The following is a 27,542-nucleotide window of genomic DNA, read 5'->3' as shown; positions in this document are numbered from 1 at the left end:
CTCAGGCTCCAGGAGTTGGGGCTGAGCCCCCTGACTGACCCTGCCCTGGGGACAGCACCGGGGCCGGGCTCCCCGGGCTCGGGGAGCGGCGGGGCGGCTGGACAGCTCTTCCACGCCCTGGCCTGGGCCGCAGCCGCCTGAGGAGGGGCCGTCGACGGAGGGGAGCCGGCGGCTGCCGGCTCCCCTCCGTCGACGGCCCCTCCTCAGGGCTGCCGGCTCCCCTCCGTCGACGGCCCCTCCTCAGGCGGCTCCGCCTCAGGCGCAGCCAACGTCAGCGGCCGTCAGGGCCGAGCCCCCCAGCCTCCCTCCGCCCGCGGCATCCGCCGTCCCGCCCGCTCCCGCTCCCGCTCCCCTCGCCCGGCGTTGGACAGCAGCAGCAGCCGCTGCCGCCGCCGCCGCCGCCTCGGCCCAGCTCCGCCGCCCCTCCGCTCCCTTCCCCGAGAACCGCGCAGCGCGAAGATGGCGGCGTACAAATTCCTCCTGTCGCCGCTCGCCCGCCGCATCCTCCTTCCCGCCGGGCGGCCACGGAGTGCCGGGGCTGAGGTAAGGCGAGGCGGCGGGGGCAGCCGGAGCCCCGGGACCGCCGCTCGGACGCACTCCCCACGCAGCGGCCGGCCCCGCCGGCGGCCCGCGTCCCCCTGCCCCGCCGGGCCTTCGCCGCCGCGCCCGCCCGGGCGGTGGTGACCTTGGCGGGGGAGCCCTGCGGCCCCGAGGGCGGCGTTGCCCGCTCCCGCGGGGAAGTGATGGCGTTTGTTCCCTTTTCTCTGTCGCCGTGAGGCTTTCGGCCCGGAGGAGGCCCGCGCGGGCGGCGGGGAGGAGGGCAGAGCGCGGCCCGGGGGCAGGCCTGGCCCCCGCGTCGGCTTGGGATGCGGTGACCTTGGGGGACCGGCCCGGAGGTTTGGCTTTGAGGTTTAATTTTTTTTTTTTTTTCCCCCATTTCCCCTGCATTTGAAATCGCAGCACAGTCGCAGTATGCTACTGTTTCGATCCTGCTCTCGCCACGTCGGGCTTCCCTAGAGGCAGGCTGCAGGTGCGGGCAGGGAGGGTGCAGGCCAGCAGCGCAGCTCCCCCGCAGCCCCGCTATCGCCCTTCGCAGACGTGTGGGGCTCAGCCCTGCGGCCGGCCGGCTGGCTTGCTCTGCTCTTCCTGCGGGAAGCTTCTGCCAGACCTCACCGATCTTCCAGCCCACGTTTAGCCGTAGCCAAGTTAAATTTTTGTCTCTTCAGCCAGAATTGTTTCTATGGCTTATTTTATTTCAGTTGAAGCAGCTCATCTGCTCTCCTCATGCCCGTGTTTACTCTTCCTGATGTCTTTATGGGCAAATAATTACAGCTCTTTCTTTGTTTTGCTAAGTTATACTTTGCTCCTCTGTAAAATTTACTTCGATTTTGTTGATCGTTCTAGGAGCTCATCTGTCCCCTTGTTACTTCTCTTTAAACCTGGGCTGCCAGAATTGCAGCCAGCTCCTGAGCTTGCTGCCCCAGTGTGCAGGGGAGGGTGGGTGATCCCTGGCACCTCGGCTCCCTGAAAGCCCCTTGGTCTCATGTCAGAGTGGGTGGGAAAGGGGCTGAAAAGAACATATTTGCTATAGAAGGGCAGATACCCTCGTTAGAGACATTCAACCTGGGAATGCACGCATTATGTAACACATGCTGCTCTGTTGTTCCCCACTGTTACAGGCAGTTGGGAAGATTAAAGAAAAGGTACCATGTGGTCTCTTTAAAATATTTTCCTCTGTGTGGGTACAGGGACTCGGCAGTGGCCTGGTCTCCTTCCAGCCCTGGCCCTCATGCCCACTTCCAGCCCTGTTGTACTGCGGCTCCCAAGGCTACCAGCACTTAATACCCATTTTGTCACTTGCCTACCAGATGTGACCAGAAGAGACGTTCTTTGCAGTCTTTACTGCCATGAAAAGATGTTTCTGAAAGAAATAGTCATGGTGTAATGGAGCATGGGGAAGGGTTTTTTACTCTTTCTCACCTGGCACTGTTCCTTATGACCCACGTACTGATTTTTTTTTTTTTCCTTTTTTTTGAGCCCATCGAAGCAGAGGAACATCAGTGTTTTCATTGGGGAGGAGATAAGCCTCCATTCAGAAAAGTTTTCCTAATACTCAGTATAAACTCTTGCAGCCTTAATTTTTTAAAGAAGGCAGTTTGTGTAATCTTGAAACTGAGCCAAAAATTACTGCCCTGGTTGTAACTGGATCTTAAGGCAAGTCTTTAGGGAAGAATTAGGCTATTGTCTTTAAACCGTGAAGGTTAGCTTGTTTATTACTTATTAAGTCATTCTCCTTCATTCCCAGTTTAAAATTTATCACTCTACTATCAAATTTGAAGTGGAAACACCAATAGGTAATATTTGAACTTCCAAATACTCTGGATTTATGAAGACTGTATCAATGGAGTGACTTAAATGTTAATTGCTTCTGGTGCCTTGACAGTAGTTGATTAGTATTAATGTATGGTAGTATTAGTGGGAAATACTTAAAGAAGGAAAAAAAAAAAAGGGTAACTGTGACCCAAGAATATAATAGATGAGTTATGATGGTTACTGTGTAATGGCTTTGCACTGTGAAGTCTAGTTTTGGGGGTGGGATTTGTGTTGATTTCCCTCTTGCCCTTCCTGTGTCATTAGTTGGAGTCGCTCTGATTCTGGGCTGTTCTTCAACAACACAAAGAGCTCTACGACTGCATTAAGAAGCTGGGGGAAGGTTCACTCCGTTGAAGGAAGTCACTGCTTACTACACTGCCAGCACAGCCTGGTACTTTGTATTGTTCCTTGGCCTCCACTCAAATTTTGTGGTGGTTTTGGCTCTCTGCTTCAGCAATTTCTGCTTATGATTGGTGTCTGAATATCTTTGGAGCTACAAGTAGCAATATATAGGCTAGAGCAGTCTTTGGGTTGTTCTAACTCACACTGAGGAATTGTATTTGTGAATCTGATCGCAGTAAGTCACAATCTGTCAGCAGTTTAGGGTGGAATTCAGAAATTCAAGATCTGTTTGAATATTGTCAAATTAATGCAGCTCATGTTAAGCCTAAAGCCTTCATAATACATATGAATGTCATAAAATAAGGGTGATGTGGGGGATAGAGAGACAATAGAGTCCTTGTTTTGGAGACCTGAACCCTTCTCTCCCCCCTGCAATGTTTAGTGGTTACAGTAGCAATATCTTTTTTTATATATTTTCCCCCTTATCTAGCCAGAGGGATGGTCATCATTATAAAGCTGCTATATAATGCTTTTTATTCATTCACTTGTTTCCTTTAATGTTGTTCCAGATTTGTGGATGCTATTTTTCTACTAGCTGTCAACGCAACACCAAATTTTATACTGATCCAGTTGAAGCTGTAAAAGATATTCCTGATGGGGCAACTATACTTGTTGGTGGTAAATATTTAAATTCTTTATGGATACAGTCACATGTTCTATTAATGTGATACTTATTACTGTTTTACCGTGTTTCTTCTAATATTAACGGATTTAAGAATCCATATGCTTGTATGGGTATTTTAAACAAGTGATTTCCTACTCTGCTAATGAGGGGCAGACTCTTTCAGTGAGAAAATCCCAGTTTGTTTCTTCGGGGAGGGAAAAAGCCTCAGAAAAATCATTAAGTTTTTTCCCCACTAGTTAAGTATTAGACTTTACTCTGCCAGTTTGAATGCAGAAAATCAACTTGGGCTTTTTCGAGTTAGCATCGTTGTTTCGGATGGTGAAGAAATAAAATTTGTTTCAATTATTTTTATGGTAGTAGTCTCTATCTGCCTAGTCGCTGGGTCTCTGTGACCTTGAACAAAATCACCTAACCTGTTTCTGGCTGTAGGAAGTGTAGCTAATACTTATCTAAGTTACACTAAATGGTTAGGTGTAGCATTTCCAGAGGAGTCGGGAAGTTGTGTCATACTGACTTTCACTGTGACTTGAGCTTTTAAATATTCTACATGATTTCCACAATTTCATGCTATTTGATCTACTGAAAGAAAAGTGATCTCTCTATTTAGTAGGTTATAAGCAATTTTTAGTATTGAAGAAGTAATAAATGTGATGTTGTAAAACATGGGAAATCCACTGGGGATGCGTAATGAGGCAGCATGCCTCCTAGGAAGAATTGTTGTATTTTTGTTGTTGGAACAAAGGGAAATCTGAAGCTAAGTCGTTGGGAAGGAAATGGTAGTAGTTGTAGCGTTAGAGTCTGGCCTAAGACTTAGGCACCTCAAATGTGGCGTGGTATTTCATTTTAGGCATACTGCGTTCTTGCATAATAGGTGGGAGTGTGAGGCATCGGTGGAGATCAGGGTTGCTGTGCTTCCAGTTACACATCTTCCCAAGCGCGTTATAATTCCCAGATTTTTATCACCTAATTACAGGCTAAGCTGTGTGGGAGAACTCCTCACTCCTCCTGTTTGACATTGTTATGTGCAGCAAAGAACTGAAGGTTAGTTGGGTAGAAGGAGAAGGAGGAGTAATGAGTACAGTGGTTAGGACGCACGTCAGGAGAGCCAAGGACCTGGAGCTCTTTTACAAAAGGCCATTCGTGTGTGACCAGACCTCTGACAGTTAAATGGCTTTCATCCAAACTGGGAAGCATCTAGTGTCCGGGAGATTCCAGTACTAGGGTGCAGCTCTTTCCAGAAGTGTTGGTTAGTCAACTAAGGAGCTTGTTCTACTCAGGAAAGATTTTTAATTAAGCAGTGCACATTCTCAGACTTCGGATTAATCTGTGTTTTTTTCAAACTCCTATTACATATTCAATTTTCTTTTCTTTTACATAGGGTTTGGATTGTGTGGTATTCCTGAAAACCTCATTGGGGGGTTACTGAAGACTGGAGTAAAGGGAATAACAGCAGTCAGTAATAATGCAGGGTAGGTATTCATATGTCTGTGGTTTAATAAGTACAGACTAAATATTCCATTCATGTGAAAAGGCTGATATGTATGAAAAAGTTTTACTTTTCATCATAAGAATTTTCATATTAACCACACAGCTTTGTTTGAAACTGCTATTTTGGGAGTGAGCCCAGAAAATACAGTACTGTATCAGGGAGCAGTTGTCATGGTTGTAGACGGTTGCAAATATGTATATTTACATATATTTAACTGGTGGACTGTAACTGAAAATTCTGACTTAAGATGCTTTAAATGTAGTATCAGTGATTTTTTTGTGTGTGTGTGTGAAGTTCTAAATAGGGATTTCTTTTTTTTTAACTGCAGTTCAGTGCTTTCTGACTTTCTTATTGTAATTCTGTTACTTTAAAAAAACCGCGAACAACAGAACAGTGGAGAATATTTATGATGAAAGACTAGAGAGCCTCTGTAATGGGCCTTGAAATTTTTGATTTTTTTTTTAAATGTTCGCCCATTAAGAAATTCATGTGGGGTTGACAGAATAATTCTTTTACATAAAATTTCTCAGATTCTCATTAGGGGTAATTTTTACACAAGCTGTTCTGTAGTAGATTCCGCAATACCTAACGATATTCATATAGAGAAATAACTACAGCCACTTCTGTTGAAATGCATTGATAAAATAGAAATGAAAAAATATTGATACACAGAATACATGACTTGTATTTGAAATCAGCCTGGTCAGTAAGACTGATACTCTGTTCCTTGCAGTGTTGTTGGTTGACTAGCATCTGCAGCTGTCCGTAACCTTGGTTCAGTGGCTTATCCTATTAAATGTCACCTTCAGCAACATAATAATTCCAGTGTGATTGAGTTCATTGTAGATTTAAAGAATACTGGAAGAGTGATGTCTCCTAGTGCTATTGTACTTTCTTTTGCAAATTTTCTTTGATTAGGGAGCTCATCCAAAACTCTATTCTCTTGTGAAACTCTATTGTTTTGTCTGTTGTCTGGGAGTCTTCTCACAGCTAGATGTACGGGGGTTACACACCCCAGTTGGTAAGGAAGATAATTTGTGAGCGTTCTTTCTGTTTGGGTTTTTTTTTTATTTTTTGTAATGTTGCTTACTTTCAGCAAATGGTAATATCTGTGTTATTACATTTTCTGTGAACTTTTTTACTTTTGAATGCTGTATTTGTGGTGAAATAATAATAAGAATTTTGTGTTGTTTTCATGGAACTTCATTAATGCTCACAATTTTGAGCCCTTTCCTTGGGCTTGGAAGTCTCCCATCTGTTCTGTAGAAGCTCAGCCTTTATCCAGTTGCAGAACAAGAGCTGTAGGGGAAAAACCAAAAATCACTGGGAAACCGTTTTCTTCTGTACCTATGTTAGAAACAAGTTTATGTAAGCCAGAAAAGTTGTTTGGGTATAAAGAACTTCTTTGTTCTTCATACAAAATGAGAATAGGTGTCAACCCTTGATTCTGCAATTCCTCCAGGCTTGCAAAAGAAGTGAAGTAGGTGGGATTTGTCTAATAATGATTTGTGCTATTTTCAGCTGCATCATTACATCTCCTGTATGCTTTGTCCGTAGATTTGTATCTCAGTCTGATTTGTTTTTAACCTGACTGTATTTAACATAAGTTAAAACCACAGATCTAGGTTTTTTTACATATACACATATGTATATATTCCATGCTTCTGAGACTGAATTTCACAATATGCCTTCATTTTTTTTCAGTGCTTCATGCTTGCCATTGCACATTCTTTGGAGAACAGATATGATTTGTATTGGTATTTGGCACATAAACAGTCACACTCAAGCTCCTTAGACTCTTGTGGGAAACAATTTCTGCTGGATGATAAAAAGGAGAGAGAAAGAGACAGAAATAATTTTGAGTGGAAAGATCAATCACTTGGAGATCTTTCACTTCCCTCATACTCTATTTCTGAATGACATACATATATCCAGATAGAGAGATTGCACAGATGCTTCTGGGAGGGAGGTGAGGGTTTGTGATAAAAAGCGAAAAGAGAAGCTTTGTAGAATAGAATGGAGAAGATGACATTTTGTATTGTATTCTGCATATGGTTGTTGGTGTTATAGATTAGAATTAATTTGGCTTGAAATAATGCTAACTTTCCTGAAAATTCTTTGGACTTTGAGGCTGGAGTGATTACTGTAAAATGTTTGGTTGCTGGTGGGAAAGCAAAAGTTAATTTCTTTTCTTGAAACTAGTTTTCCATGAACGTTCATGGAATGTAAGCTCCTCACAGAACAGTGTAATGATTTAGAAATGCCGGAGGGCATCTAGGCTTTTCATAAAGTCTAGTTTGTAAAAATCCTGGTTTTGCTCTCATGTTGAACAGTATCATTTATTTTGAAATGAAATTAATAATAAAATATAGTCTCATCTATTGTTTTTATTTATTGTATTACTATTACGTGGAACTTTAGTTTGGTAGGGTTTGGGAGCCACGTTAAAGCACAGATGTCATCATTAATAAAGTCGGAATCCTCATCACAGTGATTGATGCCATTTAAGCATCTTCTAATGCCATGTCAAAAAGTATAGCAATATTGTCAAGTATTGCAGCACTAATAAATGGATTTGAAAACTGAAGTAGCACAGCAATCATATACCCTGCAGCAATAGTATTCAAAGGGTGAATTGTTGCTGTAATCGTGGGATGTCAGGGACTTTGTGGGGTGAGTAACTTTCCACTTGTCCAAGGTGCCTCAGAATTCAGTGTGTTTTGCTTTGGTGCTGTTGTGCTGCAGTTGTTGCCCTGCTGTGTTTCGTCTTCCTGGCTGCAGCTGCTTTCTCTTCTCCAGCTCTTCTAGCAAACAGGAGGTAGTTGATTGTGGTTAGGTTTTCTCATCCTGCAGTGGGGTTAGCAGGCAACTTGCAGTTGGGGCAGGGAAGGAGCCAAGTACATAGACAGACAACCTATTCTGGAGAACAGTGCAGCTACATGGATTAAGTCACATGTCTTTCAATATGAGTGAACCACAAAATGTGTTAGAGAGCCATCTGTTTATAACTAAAATAGCAGCAGTGGAGACAGCACTTCACTTGCATCTAGAGGAAAGCAGTAATTAGGAAGTCCTGAAGCGCTCTTACCAACTCTCTCTTAGCTGGAAAGAAGGTTCAGCAAAGACTAGAAATGCTTGGCAGTGTCTGGAAACAACTTTAAAGCAGCAGGATGTTCACAAGTTCACACCCTACTGTTCTGTGCTGCAGTGTAATAGGGAGGAGATTTCTCCTGCAAATCCTGGTTCAAATCACGGAGTTGCTGGCAGGTAGAATCCTTGTTTTGGCCTTTGAAAGGCTTGCCAAGCACAGGTTGTACAGTAGTGCATGGGGTGTTCTTAGGTACCCTGGCTAGAAACATCATACTGCTAAACTTAATGTCTGTTGCTGTGCATTATGCTAGTGCATATGCTAGCTAGTGAAACCACACCTGTAAGAGTAGTTACTCTCTTGCCTAGCCAAACAAGGCAAAGTGTTTGAAAGGGAAACGGTACAAATATCCAGTATCTCTGGTATTTACACAGCTTGCTGCAGGGGAAACTGGAGCTTGTGAACAGGGGAGATAGTGAAAGATACCGTGGTGGGTGGGTGTACTTCTGAAATACAACCTCTCACACCTTCCTTTGTAACTTCTTTTGCCAAGTTTGTTCATACTCTTTAAGTATTTCTTTACACTATGTTATTATAAGCCCTTCAAATTTAGAGGATGCTGTGTCAGTAAGCTACTAAAACCCATTTTATTAAATTTTTGCTGCATTATTGTTTGAATTTGGTTTGCTCCACATATGTCGGTAGGTCCTTATTTTAAACCTTGATTCAGTAAATTCCCAACATAGTTGTGGTTACTATGCAGTACCTTCTTGCATGTGGCTGTTTCTTCATCTCCTTGTGACTTTCTGGTATCTTGTTGCGTACTGATTTCAAGTTACAGTGGACTTGGGCGTTTCAGGTCAGCTTATGCTAAGACTTCCCTAATGCCAGCTATCAGACCTGTTGTTTCAGGATTAGTGTTGCAACAAAAACTATGTTGTTGTCAACACAGCCAAATATTTAAAATTAAAGTTTTAAGAAATTGGCACCAAATATTATTTTTAATTAATTTTGCTTAATGAAATGGGTAACTGGGTATAATCACATTCTGAGATCAACACTTCCATTCTGTCTCTGCCACCTCAATAGGCTGAGTTTGTACTTGGTAGTAAAGAAGTCCGTTACTTGTAGTAGCTGCACATGTGGTCTGACTGTTGTATCAAATGAGCTACTTCCACCGGGCTTTGTCTGCTTTTGAGACTTAAATATGCATTATTTTTGAATGCAATAGTGTTGAACAGTAGGGTTTCACTTACAGTAAAAATAGAGAAGTCACAGTTAATGATTACTAATGACCTGTGTGATCATCTAAAAGGAGATTGACAGCATGCTGTCAGATTATCACAGATCGGACTGTCTGCTTAAAAGGTATTACCAGCTTTTTGAACCTTTGGTCTCTGCTGTTTTTGAAGGAAGGTCTTTTTATGTTACAATGTTATACATTAGTAAGGAGAAGATATCTTTGAGATGTTTGAACTGTTGGTTATGATGCCTGAGTGCACTGTTACTTAGTTCTGTTGAACATAATACCCTTGTTTTCCTAATGGATTGTTTGCAGTTCCCAAATCTCCAGATAAGGCACTACTCTATGGCATCAGATGCAACGGTAAACTTACTGCACCATATATTTTTTTATATATATACATATATATAAAAAATATATAAAAAAATACCGTCAGGTGAAAGTTGCATTCCAAATTCAAAGAAAGTTGGGAAGTTTTTTCACATCGTATAAGGTGTCAGGTGGTTTTGATGGCATGAATTTGACAATCCCATGATTGAGAGAGCTAAAAGGTAACTGAAGAAAGTCTATGAGGGACTGGGAAGAAAGCCTGTATGTACACGAAGATATGATTAAGGTGATGCTCAGAGTATCTTACATTGTGTGTGTCATTTTTATATATGCATAAGAAATTCTTTAAACATCCCAAAGTAAATACACTTTCAGAAGTGAAATGCAAGGTCACCAATGACTCTTACCTCTCTCGGTGGAGAGAGAATGGAGTTAGGTAAAATCCTGCACATGGCAAGTTACTAAAATAATGAGGCAAGGTATATAAAATACTTTCATTTGAAGCAGGTTTTTTTTTAAATCATCTCCATTATTTGTAAAGAATCTAATCAGGTGCTTTATTACAGCAGTTAAATTGGTGACACTGTGTGAACTGTAAATCCCTGAAAATCTGACCAGGTCATCTTGCTAATTTTAGTGTGGAGTTTATTTAGGATTTTGGCAGGGTGAATTGTACTAAACTTTGCACTACATGGAACTATTGTGAAATCAGCTGTGTTTTCTGGTTGTGATTACAAACAAGAAAGACAAAATAGGTATAGAATTCAGTGTGGTCGAGAAGCTGTGTGAACCTGGTTTTAGAAAAGCAGCAATAGAAGTTAAACCTAGCTTTCAGCCAGGAGACACTTGAAGTATGATGTTTGTGATGAAATTAAAATATTTATTGGATTAAGGCTATCCATATAACTTCACTGTGAAGGAAAAATATGGTAAATTTTAAAAATTCTGAATAGAGTTGTTTCATTTGTTGTAATAAAACCACAATAAACCGTTTCATAGCAGAAAGGAATGTGGGAAGAGGAGACCTTACTGCTGATGTAACCATCCAGTGTACAGTACTTGCCCTCTTCAAAAATTACCTGCCTTCACAACCTTTTGATGGAGTTGGCCTGTATGCCAGCACCCATCGTTCTTACAGGAGTGGAGCATTGTTTTTGGGGGAGGATGGTGGAGGAAGAAAACTGCCATTTTGCTGTGAGGCTGGAGCTGAGGTGAAGTTTTTGGAGCAGAGAGGACAGAGTTCCCACAGAAAACTTTAGTAGCGGAGGGAGAAGAGTGCAGTGCAAACACTGTGGAGAAGGAGCAGAGGGAGTTTAAGGCTCAGTCATGCCAACTTGCACGTAGGGCTTTGTGATTCCTGGCAACTGCGGGCTCCTTTATTTTCTTTCTTCTTTCTCCCCTTGAAGTGGCCGAAGTCCCAGGCTGCTGAGCTGAGAGAGATTTCAGTGCAGTGATTCTTTTGTCCTTTGCCATGGGCTGAAAAGGTGGTGAGACAGTTCTGTGGTTGCTGGGAACTGTGACCCACTGCCCTGTTTTCTGTCCTACCTCTTCCTTCTCCTGTCCAGGACTGCCTTAGCATATGGCAGCACCCATACTTCTCTCTTCCTTCCCTTTTCTCAGTCACCTTCCCTCAGAGAGCTTCTGCCTCTCTTTTCTGCTTTCCATTAGGCAGTTCCCATTAGGACAGGTGGGAAAATATCCTAGGAAAAAGGGAAGAAAACAGGTGGCCGAAGACAGTGTCTCCAGAACCAATAGCGGGAATAAACATTATGGCTCTGTCTAACTTACCTTCCTATGAGCTGAATTTGTTTTCCTCTCCTTGTTAGTTGACTCCCATTCCTCATCCTGCCTTCATACTATGTACCCTGCTGGAAGTGGGAGACAGAAAAGGAGGAAAAACACAGTATCATCTGAGCTGGCTCCTTAGTAATCTTCCAGTGTAACGCATGGGGGATTATTGTGGAACATAATCTCACTGTTAAGAGCCAGCTAGATGACTGGGGAAGACAAGTCATCAAGAGCTGTTGTGTGAGCGATTGTCCACATTTATTTTACCCTTGGTGTGCCTGCACTTTTGTTTGGTCTCTTCTGGCAAATGCCATGTAATAGGCGTCTACTCATTTTCTGCACAAAGGCTATAAAGGATGACCTGGTGCTGCCAGGTTTATACTTCATGATTATTCTTGTGGACCTATGAATGTGCATCACTAAGAACTTGAATGCTATCTTCAGCCACATACCTTCTCTCATGCTGGTAAACTTCCATGCTATAGTCAGGCACCCCTGTGAGCCTGAAGGCTATGTTACTAAGAGGTGCCAAACAGGTAGTGATTGATGCATTCCTTTTAGTTGGGGAGCATATCTGGACTTCCCTAGGCAGTGTGGACGTATTGGGAGACGTGATTGCATGTAACTTGGAGCGGATCATTTTGAGCACTGAAAAGCTGATGTTACAAAGTAAAACAGATGAGATGAAGCTTCATTTAAATGGAGAATGATAGCGGAAATTGTTTCCTTCTCCTGCTTGCCAGTGAAATTTCTAGCTCTGGAACAGGTCCATCTGTTACCAAGTTTCATGTATAGCTGTGCAGCACTCAGACCTGCTGAATGCCTAGATACTCCTCATGTATCCCCAGAAGCTGACTAATGTCTTTACATAAAGCATTCTCAAGGAGTGGGACCAACCATAAGTATGCTTTTTTGCAGCAACAGCAAATTGTAGGAAACTCTAGTTTCTGCCTGAGATGGAGCCTTGTCCCAGGACTCTTATTGCATGCTTTTCTTTCTAAATCCATAGTCTTCAGGGGTGATGTAGTTACCCTCCCATCCTTCCAATCCCCACATTATGAAAGGAGAAAGGTCAGGTAGGGCATCATGTTAGGTCCTCTTTGGCCAACATGTTTTAATTCTCCAAAACTCAAATATTCATGTTAATCTTTCATAGCCAGTGACTTCTGGTCTTGGTGGGATGTCCCAGGAATATGCACCAGAGGTCCTGGAGAATCTTTGAACAACAAATATAGAGGAATACTTCTCTTTAAGAGATGTAGAATGAAGCCTGCATGCTAACTGATGCTGCTTACCAGCAGTTTCCAGTGTTCCCAGTAAGGGCAGCCAGGCTGTCCTGACCACCCCCATTTTTCTTAGACACCTATAAGTGTCTTTACAAAGACAGGAGAGAGAGGAGAGTGTATCTCCTTCTACTCAAAAAAACCCCAAAAGCCATCTTATGTCTCTTGCCAGAGTAGTGTGACATTCCAAGTCTCCTTTTTTCTGCATAAGAAGGTAATTTCTATTCGCTACTTCATCAGGCTGTGTAGGGTGTGTTGGTGTGTGAAGCTTTTATCAGCTTGGAAATTTTGGTAATCACTTCTTTCCTGTGATGCTGTAGAACGTGTTTTGCTTGAGCCACCAAAGAGAAAGGCTTGAGAGCTGCAAATTAACTGTGTATCTGGAGTGCAACATTGACATGTTGCCTTTGACTACTTACAGTATGCTTGAAATATGTGGGCTAGATCTGGCTGGGAGTCTTTGGCTAATTTTTTTATTAGAAAAGGCAGACATTAGTTTTTGACAGGAAGGTTTTGTAGGTCTGAGAGGGGCAAAACAATAGGAAGGAATGTGTTGCTAAACAACCAGATCTCCTTAATTGTGATTGCTTTTTCTTGTCCGCATCAGTAGAATGGGGAACTTGCATCACCTACGTTCTTGATGAGTGCCAGGTTAGATCTATTTTCTTATATGTGTTTTGTGTGTTCTGTTGATTCAGATTTCATCCTAATACAGAATGGGAAAACTTCTAGAAATCTTAACAATTTTGAGAACAAAGGAATGCATTCTCTGTCTAGCATTAATGTGTACTTTCCCTCTTCCAACAGCATGCATAACTATATCATATATATTCCATTATGCCTTTTTCCTTCCTATCTAGGGCAACACTTTTTTTACTGCACTTGTCTTTGTTTACATTTTTAAAGGACTGAACCCAGCTTTTGAAATAGGTATGCAGGATGTATTCTTTCCACGTACTCAGTAAAGGATCTTTTTTTTCTTTTTATGGTTACTATTTGATAGGAAGGGCATTGCCTGCAAGACAGATGCTGTAAGGGGTAACATTTTCAGCATAGACATAATTTAAGCTGAAAAGTTCAAAGAAACTTTTGTGCCTAAAAGAAAACAACCAAGAAAGCAGCAAAATATGGAAAGAGAGAACAAGTAAGTAACATTAAAAATGTTATATTGAAAGAAATTTTCCTAAACCAGAAATTGGGGTTTATTTTTATTCTGGGATAGAGATATCAAGTAAAGAGCGAAGGGTAGTGAGAACAGGAGTGAGAACAGCATTTCACTGCTGTGTGAAATGCTGGTTTCTTAGGATGTTGAAATATAAGAAAAAAATGTAGGAAACATAAAATAGGCTGAAGTGCTCAAAATGAGTTTTGGTGGAGGTGAGAGGAAAACTGATGTGCATGGAAAGCAAAAGGGTTACTTGAGCCGGAAACCTGAATGCAGATTGCATCCTTAAAAAAGATGGATAGCACTATATTTCTTTTAAGAAATTTACATCTAAAATAAACGTACAAGATGAGTAACAGCAACTGGATTTTGTGATGCTGCTCTGAAGAAGAAATGTGCCTGGGAATTTTGTGTTACCAGGCAGGCAGAGCCTCTTGGTGCATGACTTTCTGAAGGTAAAATTCCTCTTCTCATTGTGCTAGGGAAAAAAGGTTGTATGACCTATGTGCTCAGTGACTGATCCTCACTGCAGTTTTATTTTTTAATAGACTGCCTTTGAGGTGAGGAGAAAGAGTGACTTAAGAAGTGAGGAACAACTTGGGATAAGTGTGACAGAGAATAATTTTGGGCAATTTTCTATTAAATTTCTATAGGGAACTTTGTAACTACAAAGTTTTGTTTGAGATTTCTACTACCTTCCTGTAGTAGATGAGGGAATCAGGTGTATCTGTATGGGATCCTGCATGGGATGCTGCAGGACGATATGCAAAATCCTAAGGGCAATGTGCTCCAGTCCAGCTTCTGAGACTGTAGGAGGAAGGATTATATATTTTAGTGAAACGAGGAAGAAATTTCTTTAACTATTACAAATCTGCTGTTGACCCTCTGTTGCCATCCCTTTCTCATGTGAATGTGCACTCAGAATTGTTGTCTGCATGCAGAAATCTTGTGTCTGCCTGTTTCTACTTGATAGACTCCAAGTTTTGCAATGGTAAGAGCAGTCTTAACCACCTGAGTGACACATAGAAGTAGCAAACTGTGGTTTGTAAGCAGTTCAAGCTGCCCCTGCTTATTCTTGCACTACAAAGCACTGCACAGTTTTGTTTAACTTCTGTACATTTGCTACACTCTACTCTAGTTATACAAACCCATTAACCTGCTGTCAGATATTGGCTGGTCTGTTAAATTTGCTTATTACCTTTCATAACAAGAGGGCAGGGTTTGATGGTTTTCTTGTGAGAGGGAATGTCCTGCTTTGAGCGATCCTATACAGGAAATTCTGACATTTGTGTTTTTATTCTTCTTTCTTAATCCCTTTCTTTGCCCACAAGACTCCTCTTTCTGCTCTATTCCCAGCTGTTTTAGTTTCAAACTGCTGCAATTTTTTCCTGTGGGGAGTTAGAAATATAGGTTGTTTCCAGGCAGCACGCATTTTATTCTCAAGGCTTGGGCACTGCAACACTTTTAACATTGCATCAGAGTTAGATTTTAAATTTTTTTTTAATAGGTCAGAGTTGGGGAGTGGAGAAGGCTTTTATAGCTAGTAAGTCAAGTTCTTTACATCTAGAGAACATAGAATAAATTCAGAGAACCAGGTCAGAGAAGCTTGTTTCAGTTCCTCTCATGCCGTTTCCAAAATGCCTGAGTATGCATAGAAGTGAGCTATCTTCTTAAAACAGGACTAACCTTAAAATAGTCCTCATTATGCATGGAGCTGAGAAGTCTTTCTGACTGCACATCTGTCCGTGCAGTTATTGTGAGTGTTGTTGTAGGAGGCGAAGAGCTGGTGCTGGCACTGCTCTGCTCAGCCTCTCTCCCTTCACATGCAGCACTGCAACACGTGCTATGGTTCATCAGCGCTGGCAAGCAAGAGGATAGTGGTGCTGTTGTAAAAGTGGGTTCATTGTTACTGCTTCTGTATTTGAAAATGAATACTGCATAATAGTAAACTTTTTGAATCTGGCCTTTTGAAAGGATGCCAGGAGGTCGCAGCTGGGTTGTCTGATTGTCATGGTTTAGCCCCAGCCAGCAACTAAGCACAACGCAGCCGCTTGCTCACTCCCCCTGCTCCAGTGGGATGGGGGAGAAAATCAGAAGAGTAAGAGTGAGAAACTCTCCTGGGTTGAGATAAGAACAGTTTAATAATTGAAATAAAGTAAAATAGTAATGATAATAATAACAATATTATAATAATAATATACAAAGCAAGTGATGCACAATGCAATTGCTCGCCCACTGATACTCACCCAGTTCCCGAGCAGTGATTGCTCCCCCGAGCCAACTCCCCCCAGTTTCTATACTGAGCATGATGTCATATGGTATGGAATAGCCCTTTGGTCAGTTTGGATCAACTATTCTGGCTCTGCCCCTTCCCAGTTTCTTGTGCACCTTGCAGAGCATGGGAACCTGAAAAGTCCTTGACTAGCATAGGCAGTCCTTAGCAACAACTAAAACATCAGTGTGTTATCAACATTCTTCTCATCCTAAATCCAAAACACAGCACTATGCCAGCTACTAGGAAGAAAATTAACTCTATCCTAGCCGAAACCAGGACACTGATGTGGATCCTGAAGTGGTAGAGTATTAACGTACGTTAAATGAGGTTTAGTTGTGGCTCAGTGGGTTCTTTCCTCTGACCTACGCTGATTTATTGTGCAAAACACATAGTCCTCAGCTCACTCAGCATCATATCTTGATTTTTAAATTGGGGGATTTTTTCCCCCTTTTTTGAGTAAGATAGTGGTTTTTTGTATGGGGAGTATAGCTATGTATTACAGTACTTATACATGTCTCCTTTACATTTTCTTTTTTCCCATCACCATAGTTTATAAAGCCAGGGTTAGGGGATATACTTAGTGGTAATTTGGGTAAGGTGTAAGGAGGGAGAATAGAGGGAAAGCAGTCTGATGCATTACTTCCTCCATCTGGTGGAAAGAGAGTTCATTTCTGACTGTAGCTAGAGAAGGAAGTAATATTGTAGACATGGTGGTGTAAGAATACCAAGAGGGTGAGATTTCTGTAGGAAAGGGATATATTTCACTGAAGCAATTAATAGAATTAGAAAATACAGACAGCCCTTTTGGAGCTCTTCTTCAGGAGGGGTGTTTTCACTAGGATGCATATATTGTAAGCACATGTGCATGTTAATTACAGCATGCTGGATAATGAGTTTGGTTTCTTAAAGGATTCTTTTGATATTTTTCAGTATTTCTTACCCTGAAATGTCAAGCCATTGTGTGGGTAATTAAGTCATACTGAGACAAGTAGTGGCAGATATACATCACTTTTTGTGAGGTGCTTCTGGATCACGGCATCTTTCCCATTAGTGGAAGTGGAGGGTCTGAGTTCTCCACTGATAACGTTGCAGAGACCAACATAAATGTAGAGGAGCTTCGCACACATGTACCAGTCTGCCAATATCCTGCATAATGTGTTGGAAATGTGAAAGAAATGCCCTTGTAATATAATCTCTGTTTATTTCCATTTTTATATTTTAACCTCATGTTTTTTTCAAATTGAAATACCTTTTTTTATAGAGCCCTTCTGTTACAGGAACTCTTGAAACATGTTCTTGTGATACCAGAATTTAGAAGCCCTGGCACAAGAAAAATGTATGTTATCTTTGGCATTCAGTTTAAGCTGGTATTATGACACAGACAAGAAAATCTTGACTGTAGTCTTACTATCTTTTGCTGGAGTAGGCAATTTCTTAATAAGAAAGTGAACTATTTACTGTAATAAGAAAATATAAATACAGATATTCTCTTACCTTATATACAAACCGGCACTATAAATGTGAATGTACCTTTCTCCTTGAGCTGCTAAGCAATCGTTTGCCTTTTTCCTGGGGAGCAAGAGTTTAAACAAGAGTTTAAACAAAAAATAAGTCTTTGTTCACTCAAAGCCAGGTTGTGCAATGTATGACTTTTTACTAACTAGTCAGACTTCTTAAAGGAGCAGATATGTAAAATAACACCACTTGTTACGATGGTATTTGTAGCTGTTACATGTGAAATGTCTTTAAAATGAAGTTTTGAATATATTCAGTGCCTTGGAAGAGATGAGGTTGGAGCACTGGACTCCTGAATTTTAATTGCAGCTTTGATGTTCTCCCTCTGGAAAGCTGGAATTTTATTTTTGTCTCCAATTCCTTATGTCTAAATGTGGGGAGATAACTTTGTCTTATCTTGTTAAGTCATTAAAGTTTGTCAAATGCTTTGAATACAACAAAACTTTGTTATAAATGCTGAGTATTGTCTGGCTTTTTCTGCACAGTGTTGACAATTTTGGACTTGGTCTTCTGCTTCAGACTAAGCAGATAAAACGCATGGTGTCATCATATGTTGGAGAAAACGCTGAATTTGAACGCCAGTATTTATCTGGTGAGCTTGAAGTTGAGCTTACGCCACAGGTAAGGAGCGTCTGTAGGAGACTGGTGATTTCTTTTTGTCTAAAATACTGAGTAGAATAATAATTAAGTGCTGTTATAAAATTATTTTGCAATCCAGATGTTTTGCTTGTGTGCAGATGTGCAGTAAAGACAGATGGCACTTGCTGTCTTAGGATCATGGGCTGTAGGCTGCAACTGGTCTGTTAAGAACTGAGTGGTTGTAGTGTGTGAATTCCTTTTGTGACTTGTTACATTATATTAATTTTGTGTGTATGTGTATATATAGATAGATATATACATATAGTTGCTGAATTCCCGCATTGGTGGCAGCTCCTGTGTGCTTTTGGGGATGTTGTGTGTGCAGTGTCTGCCACCTAGTGGGTAGGAGTCAAGTTAGGAGATTTCAGTTCATTGTGAGACAACTCTTCTGGGCTTGTCATTAAATCTTAACTAAATTAATTTCTGCATAGCATTATGAGCCAATATTTACAACTTTACTTTTTAGCACCGTAGTTTTAATTATTTTAGCACTGCCAAGCTACCCAAATAGCCTGAATGCAATGAGATCCTAAAATCATGAGTGTCAGTCACATTATATTGAGATCTAGTTCTGTGAAATTAGTACTCTTAACTTTAAAGCCTACAGCATATTAGTGTGTGGCATTTCCAAAGGTGACACATAACCTTTGTGCTTTAAACAGCTATTGATTTAAGTCCCTGGGAAAACCAACAGTCTTAAGTTTTTATGGAGAAGAGGGTCTTGGGCTCCATCTCTTAGGAATGTCTCTTAGAATCCCAGAGGTAGGCAGAAAAGCTCCTTTTATACCCAGTCAGCTGACATGGAAATAACCAGGGACTTGTCACTTCTCATGTTTCAAAAGTTGCAAATCTCAGAATTCATTTTTTTCTTCTTCCTACTTAATGTTCAGTGCTTTCATCTAGAAGACCTTGAACTCCTTAGACATGTAATTGGCTTTGTGGACTGCTGTTTTAGAGTAGTTTTGAGGATTCCCGGGGAAAGAATGGCACGCACACACAGACTATCTAGCAGCACAAAAGGCTTTATTAACTACTAAAAGAGTTTAGCAAAGCAATAGTCTTACCAACCCAGGGACTGTGAGGAAGATGTGCCGTCTTGCGCTGTGAGTTCAGCCCACCGGTCAGTAGGTGCCAGCTTTGTGTGGGCGTCCCCACGGAGGCAACGGTGACCTCGCTGTACACCGGCCCACCCCTCTTCAGGAAATCCCGGTATTTGTATTGCAGAGGAAAATGAGTTTTGACACACGTGACCAGTGGGTGCTGAAAACACGCCTTGGTTGCAACAAAGGGAGCCTGTGGCGCATGTGCCCGCTGGTCAGGCACGCTGCACGCGACATAGTCATCCTGTCTATTGGTTCATGGGCTTTCTTCACACGACATATTACCATAATCCAGCAGTCACGTATCAACCTTGCTCAAGCCAATAACAAGATGCTTACAAAGCAAGGAAAATCGTGAGCTGTGCCCTGTATCTTCCCAGTTGCACCTCCTTGCTGACCACAGAGATAAGAAAGCTGAGAAATGATCCTCCCTAACATTTCTCAGCCCCCTCGACTCCACGATCAGCATTTCAAACAATAAATTACCTGTCTCCTGTGCTAACTGCATTCCTCGACTATCTACTTCTCATCCAGTGTCCATCCAGGGACCAAAATTCCATCTTTTAACCCTTCTGTACACAACTGCACAGACAAGCTATGTAGATCCAGAATGAAAATACTGGGTCTACAGTGTGCAGTGGTAAACAGTAAAGTGAATTAATGACTTGCTAGGAGATGCAGGGATTTGAAAGATTTGTGTGAAGTTAAAATAGCCTTTTGGAAAATGCTCTTCAAGTTTGGTGTGACTTTAGGCAAAATGGGGAACTGTTGTGTCCTTGTTACACAGTGAGGTAATGAGGTCATGGTGAGATCTTGAAATGCTAAGGCTGCTTGGAATACAAGACTTTGCCTCACTGTGTGGTTCACATCTGCCTCTTGCCACCATTTTGTAAACCTACCAGAAGTCATTGTGTTTCTTGCAGGATGACTGGGGAAAATGCAACCGATGAACCAAAGTTTTGGAGACTGTCAAGCTAGATTATTAACCGTGATGTTCTTGTCTTGCTTTGAATCCAGAAAAATATCAAAAAAAAACTGGGAAAGGACACTAATGAAAAGCAGGCAGACATGTCTTTGGCCATAAGTCCATAATTAAGGCTGATGAGGAATTTGGGCTGTTAATATCCATGGTACAGCTGGACATAGAGCAGAGTGCAGATGGGGTAGTCAAATAGAGTAGAAATGCTGTTCTGTCAGCTTCTTGGTATTCTCAGCACAGGCAACCTACATCACTGGACTCACTGTTCCTTTCTTGATCTGCTATGTGTGGCTGTTGCAACTTGGAGTGAGGTATGCAGTTTTACTTAAGACATTGTAGAATGAAATGTAAATATGTAGGACTGATATGAAAGAAAAACATTCTAGCATATGTAGTCAGGTGGGAAAGAGAAAAAGGACTGTACTCTTCTCAGAATAATGGGTTGGGAAACAAGTTGAAGGAGAGGAAACACAGCAAAGTGCTGGGGCTTGGGCATTGACAGTGAGTTGAGTGACTGTGTGCTCTTGAGCAATAGATGGCTGTGTGTGAAGCATTTCTTGCCGTATCCAGTACCAATCCCACAAAGGAGAGCTAAAATGGGAGGACGACGTAGATGTGATGGTCTGCTGAGTTCAGAAGAAATGACAGGATATAAAAATAAGTTCATGCAAGCCATTCATCAAAGTTTGATTTATTATTTCCAAATGACTAGTTCTTAAATGTGTTTTCCCATAGGGTACACTCGCTGAACGTATTAGAGCAGGAGGAGCAGGAATCCCAGCATTTTACACCAGTACTGGCTATGGGACGCTGGTGCAGGAAGGGGGTGCGCCTATCAAGTACAACACAGATGGCACCATTGCCATTGCCAGCCAGCCAAGAGAGGTAAGATGTCCATTTGTTATTAGGCAGCCTTCTGCTTTGAAAACTGAATTTCTTACATACTTCCAAGATAAACAGTAGTTTAAGCACCCCCTGGCCAAGTTTCACCTTGGTATATTGGATTAACAGGATGGCTGTGGTACCAGACACATGAGGTTTCCGCCTGCTGCTCCTTTCTGTCCTCTGTGATGTGTTTAAAAGTTTTTACAGCTTTAGGGTGACTTAGCATTAAGAGCTGGTCCAAGTGAAAACCTACCTTGCTGAGTTACTCTTCACTTGACAGTTCTCTGACCAGGTTCACTGTGTATTCAGACAAAATCTTGTACCAGGCCAGTGCAGTGTACAGTATGGGTTGAGAACAACCTCCTGTTAGTGGGGCAGATGCTCCTTAAATACTGTAGCATGGAGTAAGCAGCCCTGCAGCTGTACATGAAGGTTTAGCATTAGAAGAGATGGGATGTTTTCCTGTTGAACAGGGAGGAGCTCAGTTAACGCAAACTTTTGGGAAACGCATTTGCCAACAGTTGAAATGCAATTTAGTCAGAGTATTTGAAATTGCGAAGAAATAATAAAAGAGTGTGGCTTCCAAGTGAGAAACAAGGGCTTCATATTGAAATTGGATGTAGAATTTGGAGAAGGGAAGAGATTTCTCAGTGCCATAACTGTACTTGAAGAAACGGATGGGGCTAATGCTGTATGTTTCATTATTATGATTATGCTGCAAACAGTATTAATTTCTGCCTCAAGAATGTCTCTGGGGTAAAGGTAATTCCCCCCCTCCATGTTTTTTGTGTCTTTTATACAAGTCTGTTTCCAGTATCTAATCATTAACTTAGTCTTTTTTCCCTTAATTTTCTTACCCAATATGTCATTGTGATGTTTTACCATTTGAAGGAATGTTTTGTTTAATAAATAGCTTATAGTTTTCATAACATTTTTCTTCTAATTTTAACATTTGTGGAAAAGTCTCTTTTACTCTCCTCAGTATTTTGGGGGGCTAATAACATGACTAGCATGATTTGATCAAACCTGTTCTCCAAATCCATTTTGAATGCAAGTGTCATTTTATAAAAGCTCAGATCTCCTTTTACAGGACTGAAAAACTGACTTCTGATACACTTTTGTCATACTTCCTCCCCCTCTCAGAAATTTTAAACAGCTCTCAAGTAGTATTTGTGTATACTCCTACGTTGTTAAGAGAAATGGTGTTTCATGTTTCTGTATGGGATTAAAATACTAGCTGTTTGTCAGTTACGTATTCTGGCTTCAGTATCATTACAAATATGGGTCATAAATGCAAAGAAAACCAAATGAAATCCAGCCTGCCAGATGATGTGATTTGAGTACTCTGTCTCGAATCCACTTCATTTTAGATTTGGGGTATCTGGTGGTAGGCAGTGATATGAACTTTTTCAACAGTTCTGCTTTAGCACTTCAGTTTTTGGTTAGCTGGTAGATGTGCAGGAAAAAGCATGTCTAATTCCAGTAGATGGAGCAGCAGGGATATGGATCTGATTCTCATTCTGTTTCACTGAACAGAGACACTATAATGAAACTGGGGTTTACAGCCTTTCAGTGCTTCTCTGTTATTATACAGTTGAGCTACAGTTTTTCAGATAAAACTTTATGTAGTCCAGAAAGAAGTCTAAACATAATCTGTAAAATTAACTACATAAAATGAATATTACATGGGAGATCTGTTTGAAGAAACCTACATCTCAATAGTGTACTTTTTTCTGTAGGTGCGAGAGTTTGATGGACGTCACTTTGTTCTGGAGAAGTCGATTACAGGGGACTTTGCTCTTGTGAAGGCATGGAAGGCTGATCGTGCAGGAAACATTATTTTCAGGTATGACTTGTTTACCAGTGGGAAAAGGTTCTTTAATGGTTTAGATAATGAAAGAGAAGGAGAATCCTGTCTCCTGTGTGGTGGCAAAGTAATGTTTTACTGATTTCACTTTCTTTCATACTGCCTTTCCCTACTGTCAAATTATACTGCTTTGAAAAACAAAATATAATTGCTTTTTCTAATGACTTTTGAGAATTCAGACATAGCTGTGAAATGAAACATTGGTAGTTAAAAATGAGACATAGCAGACTAAAGTCATTATGATGACTGTGGAGAAATGTAGTGACATTCTGTTAATTTCAATTTTCATGTTAGTTTGGGTCCTTTTCCTTGTGCAATTGAAGGCTGACCCAAAAAGTGCAGGTTCATGTATGTCAGAAGAGAAGGGAGCTGAGTCAGTCTCCTGGCCATTCAGTAATGGAAAAACTCAATTCTGCCCCCAGAAAAGTGTGTTTAAAGTCGATTTGATCTCAGTGGTGTAGGGAGAGGCATCATAAGAATTTAAACTTTTTTGTAGTGATAACATTGGGCATTGCGCTAGTGATAACATTGTTTGTTTGAGTTGCTGTATTTGTCCTCTGGTTTGTCCTGAGCTGAAGCAGGAGAGGTTTGCTTATGTTTAATGTCTGGTTTTTATTTGTTTGTTTTATGGCTATCAGATGAAAAGGTTAAGTGTTGTGGTAATCCGTTGCAGTTTACTACAAGATGCTGAATGATTCAGTCTGTCTTTGTATGTATTAAACCAAACAAGAAGTTGAAAAAGCAACTGAAAAATATGCATATAAAATAATACCAATAAAATAATGCTTTTTTTGTGTATATACGTATATATACACATGTATCCACATACATGTTTATCCATTTCTCTTATAATAGTAATATTAAATTAAAATACTTGAAAATCAAGAAAGAATTTTGTATTTTACCCAACTCTTGACATCCTGGCTTGCCCGCTGGCAAGACAAGATGGTTTTTGATTGAAAAGTGAACTTTTTTGTGTGTGTGCACATGAATTTGATGGCTGCTAAACTGCTTTCCTTAGGCTCTGGGATGTGGAATACAGGAAACAGTCTTCCCCCTTGGGCTTGTGTGTCTTTGATCTTGAGTCTCTACTGTCTGTGCTTTTATCCCATATCTATCTACTGATGCTTGCTTACCTCTGGAAAATTCTTTCATTCTCCACAGAAACAGACTGGTTGCATTCTCCCCTTTTCCCCCTCTTCCTTTCTGTCCTGTGGTCTCTCTTTATGCCTTTCCCTCTCTCTGCTGTTCCTTACAGAAGTCTTCATGTGTCTTCCACATTCACACAATACAGTTGATACTAGATACTACTTCCATCTGGAGTGGAGACCTGAAAATCTTGATTCCTTCTTCCAAGTGTAACTAATCAAAGATGGAACCGTCATCATCCAGTGTTTTATTCCATGTAGAGTACTGCTAGCTTAAAAGAATTTGCTCATAATAAGGAGCGATGCATTCTATTTTTGGATGAGACGCAGATTACCTCATGGCCTGCAACAGAGAAACATAGGCTCATCTCATAGCCTGCGGGAGACAACAGAGGAGGAAATTATAATAGATTAGAATATAACAGCAATATTTCTATGATCTAGAGGATGAAAAGGAAAATGTATTTTTGACTTAGCGCTACATACTGAGTATGTATTCACTGCCAGTGGGATCCTTCCATACTTGTTCTATTACATGACTGCTGCTTTTGTTTGCTGAGGTGTGCCTAGGTAGACATAGGTGCTGTGTTTACTCGCATCTGCCACCGTTTTCATGGCAGTGTGGTACTATTCATAGTGTGTTTCCCACCTGCTATGTGTGGCGCCAAGAGGAATGGAGTGTCTACCAAACTGTTAATCACCCTTAAGCTAAGAGCTTTTTTAAACCTAAAGGAGGTACTTTAGGTAGATTTATTTGGACCACAGACCAGCATGAGTTTTTTTGTCTATTTTTATACATGAAGCTGTACTGTTTTCTTGCGGATCCGGAATGGCACCAGCTCCTTTAGAAAGCAATTTTTTTAAACAGGGTTTTTCTACATGAGACTTTGTGTCCCCTAGCTCTTTTGTTCCATACAGCATACTGGGGCTGCTTTCCTTTCCGGCATCTTTATGTTGAGTGGGCTATTCTGCACCACAACTTTTGACTAACAAGACCTGCATCTGGCCCAGCAGCTAATAGTTCTTAGGTATAGTGCGCCATTACCAAAACAAATAATCCAAGACTCCCTGAAACATAATGAAATAATCCCCACCTTCTTACTGTGCTAGCTGAAAGGATGTGTATATGGCATTTCGCTTTGTTAGTTTGATGCAGGTATAGTTCTACTTAGCAGAACAGAGTGTCTCCAGGTCTTAAGCTCCCTTGGAGCTTTGCTTGTTAGGGACAACAGCAGGGAGTGCCACTGCTTTTGTGGCTGTTCTGCTTCCTTTGGCTCCCCTTGCTTTTCATGTGGTACCATTCTGCTTTGGAGTTGTTCTAGCCCAATATAGTTCCACCTTACAAGCAGAGGTGTGGTTTGGTGCTGATGCAAGTACACTTGACAAAGGAACAAGGATGCTGAAGGGGTAACCTGAGTCAGAGCCCCTGCTGTCACAGACAGTCGTGTCAGGTCATCTCTTTGTGCTTCAAGTGGTTCTGCAATATGTAAATTCAGCTTGTATCTGAGGTGTCCCTTCATCTCTGCACCAGTAGGTAGTGGATTTAGTTCGTTGGTTTAGTCTACTATGAACTAGTTTACTATCTTTGCCTTTGGGAGAAAAACTGTTGTCATGCCTTTGGGTCAGCTTAGGAATCCATCGCTGGAACAATGGACTTTGTAGACGTTGCTGAGTCTAGATGTCCAGAAAACTATCTCAAAATAAAAAGGCCGACTGGATTTCATACTCCAAAAACCTGAACATAGTTCTGTGTTGGAAAACAGGTATAAAGTTTCTGTTTTTTCTTCTGGATGATATGTTCTTTAGAAAGAAGCCCTTTGATCTTGTAAAAGACTGCTGCTTCTGCAACAACTTATTAACTCAAGAACATTCTAAATTGCATAAGCTTTTATAAATAGGGTCAGAATCAAGCCCATTAACTCTTCTTAATTTGACATTGGAATGTTTTCTTGTTAACTTTTTCCCCTATGTAAAAATAAATTTCTCTCAAGTTTCTTTTACTGGCAGACCAGCCACTATGATCTTGAGAAAGTCTTTGGCTCAGAAAAGTAGTCACTTGGGATGAAATACTGAATTCTTTGTTTCCACATCTGCCTTCCCCCATCTGTGTCCATTCCCTGCTATTTTAATTCAGCTTTTGTAACTCTATTTTTTTTCTCATTTTTCTACTCTACCTAGTTTAGGGTAGTTTTCCCTAAATCACTACTAGCTAGTATTGTGTTCATGCACTAAGAGAAGAATATAAATTCAAGTACTTTTTTTTTTTTTAAAAATCATTTCCTCTTCTTACATCCTTTTGTGTTCACACTGCCACAGCGGAGACCCATGGACAAAAGGTATTGTCCCTTCTGTAGCCTCTGTTAGAGGCTTCACAGCTGCTGTGTATTACCAATAAAACAGGGGTTTCCCCAAGATATGTGTCTTTGGGTATGGCTTTGATTCTGTAAGTCTCTGCACTAGAAATCCTGGTAAAACTGCATGGTTGTCTCCGGATTTGGCCATTTCAGTTCCCTACCTACCCCACAGTCACGAGGTGGCAGCAGCACCCCAAAGGTCAGCACGGCTGCAGCACTAGGCATGGTGATCGCACAAAAGGGTAGGGAAAGGAGGAGAAGGTGCTGGCAGATAAGGATGGTCGGAAAAAAAATGCTTCTGTGGAAAGGGGATGGAGGGGGAAAGGATGTTTTGACTTGTTTTGAACCCTAGTTTCATGCATTTGGATGAAAAATTTTCAAGAATCCTACTTTTTAAAAGGGAAAAATGCTGAGAAGCAATCGGTGGAACCGCACTAAAATATACATAACTTTTTCTTAAATATTATGCCACACAGTTTTGTTTGTTATCTGAAAAATACAGAGAGGGGCTAACACAGGTCACTTGTTTTTCCTTGTGCCTACTACGATCTCGGTGCAGATCCCAGCACAGTTATACATGTTATGTGTTACTTTTATTCCCTAGAAGTTCTTTTTCCTTGTTACAGAAATACTGCATGGGAGTACTTAGGATGAATGCCAGAGGCTTGCAGTAAGTGCCAAAACTGGCACAGATTTTTTAATCAAGAGAATTGGATTAAATTTACTACTGTGTAAAGTGCTATCCCAAGTCCTAGTCCGAATTATGAAGGCGTATGTGGGACTTGAGAGGTTGTTAGGCCCTGTGCTGGTCCCCCTGTGGAGATTAATTTCATTCTTTGTGCAGTGAAATAATGGGAAGGTACATTGTACAAAGCCCAGCTTGCTGCTGCTCTTGGGTCTAATAAATGAGGATGTCGGTAGCATACCCAATTTCAATTAAACAATGTGCTGATTAAAAGTCAAAAGAGCTGTAATAAATATTTTTGAATGTAGC

General features: G+C 41.1%; 1 protein-coding gene across 1 annotated transcript in view; it reads left to right on the top strand.

Annotated features, from left to right (window-relative positions):
• Positions 1-459: 459 nt before the first annotated feature.
• The window catches only part of OXCT1 (3-oxoacid CoA-transferase 1), an 84,390-nt gene continuing 57,307 nt past the window's right edge, over positions 460-27,542 (top strand). Inside the window, exons 1-6 of the mRNA XM_075726055.1 lie at positions 460-543; positions 3,285-3,393; positions 4,779-4,869; positions 18,062-18,197; positions 21,030-21,179; positions 22,919-23,025. Of these exons, the coding sequence (XP_075582170.1) occupies positions 460-543; positions 3,285-3,393; positions 4,779-4,869; positions 18,062-18,197; positions 21,030-21,179; positions 22,919-23,025 (677 nt within the window). The remainder of the gene's footprint in view (positions 544-3,284; positions 3,394-4,778; positions 4,870-18,061; positions 18,198-21,029; positions 21,180-22,918; positions 23,026-27,542) is intronic.

The sequence above is a fragment of the Pelecanus crispus genome, chromosome Z (assembly GCF_030463565.1).
Source record: "Pelecanus crispus isolate bPelCri1 chromosome Z, bPelCri1.pri, whole genome shotgun sequence".
Lineage (NCBI taxonomy): Eukaryota > Metazoa > Chordata > Aves > Pelecaniformes > Pelecanidae > Pelecanus > Pelecanus crispus.
This window is presented reverse-complemented; position numbering and strand designations above follow the sequence as displayed.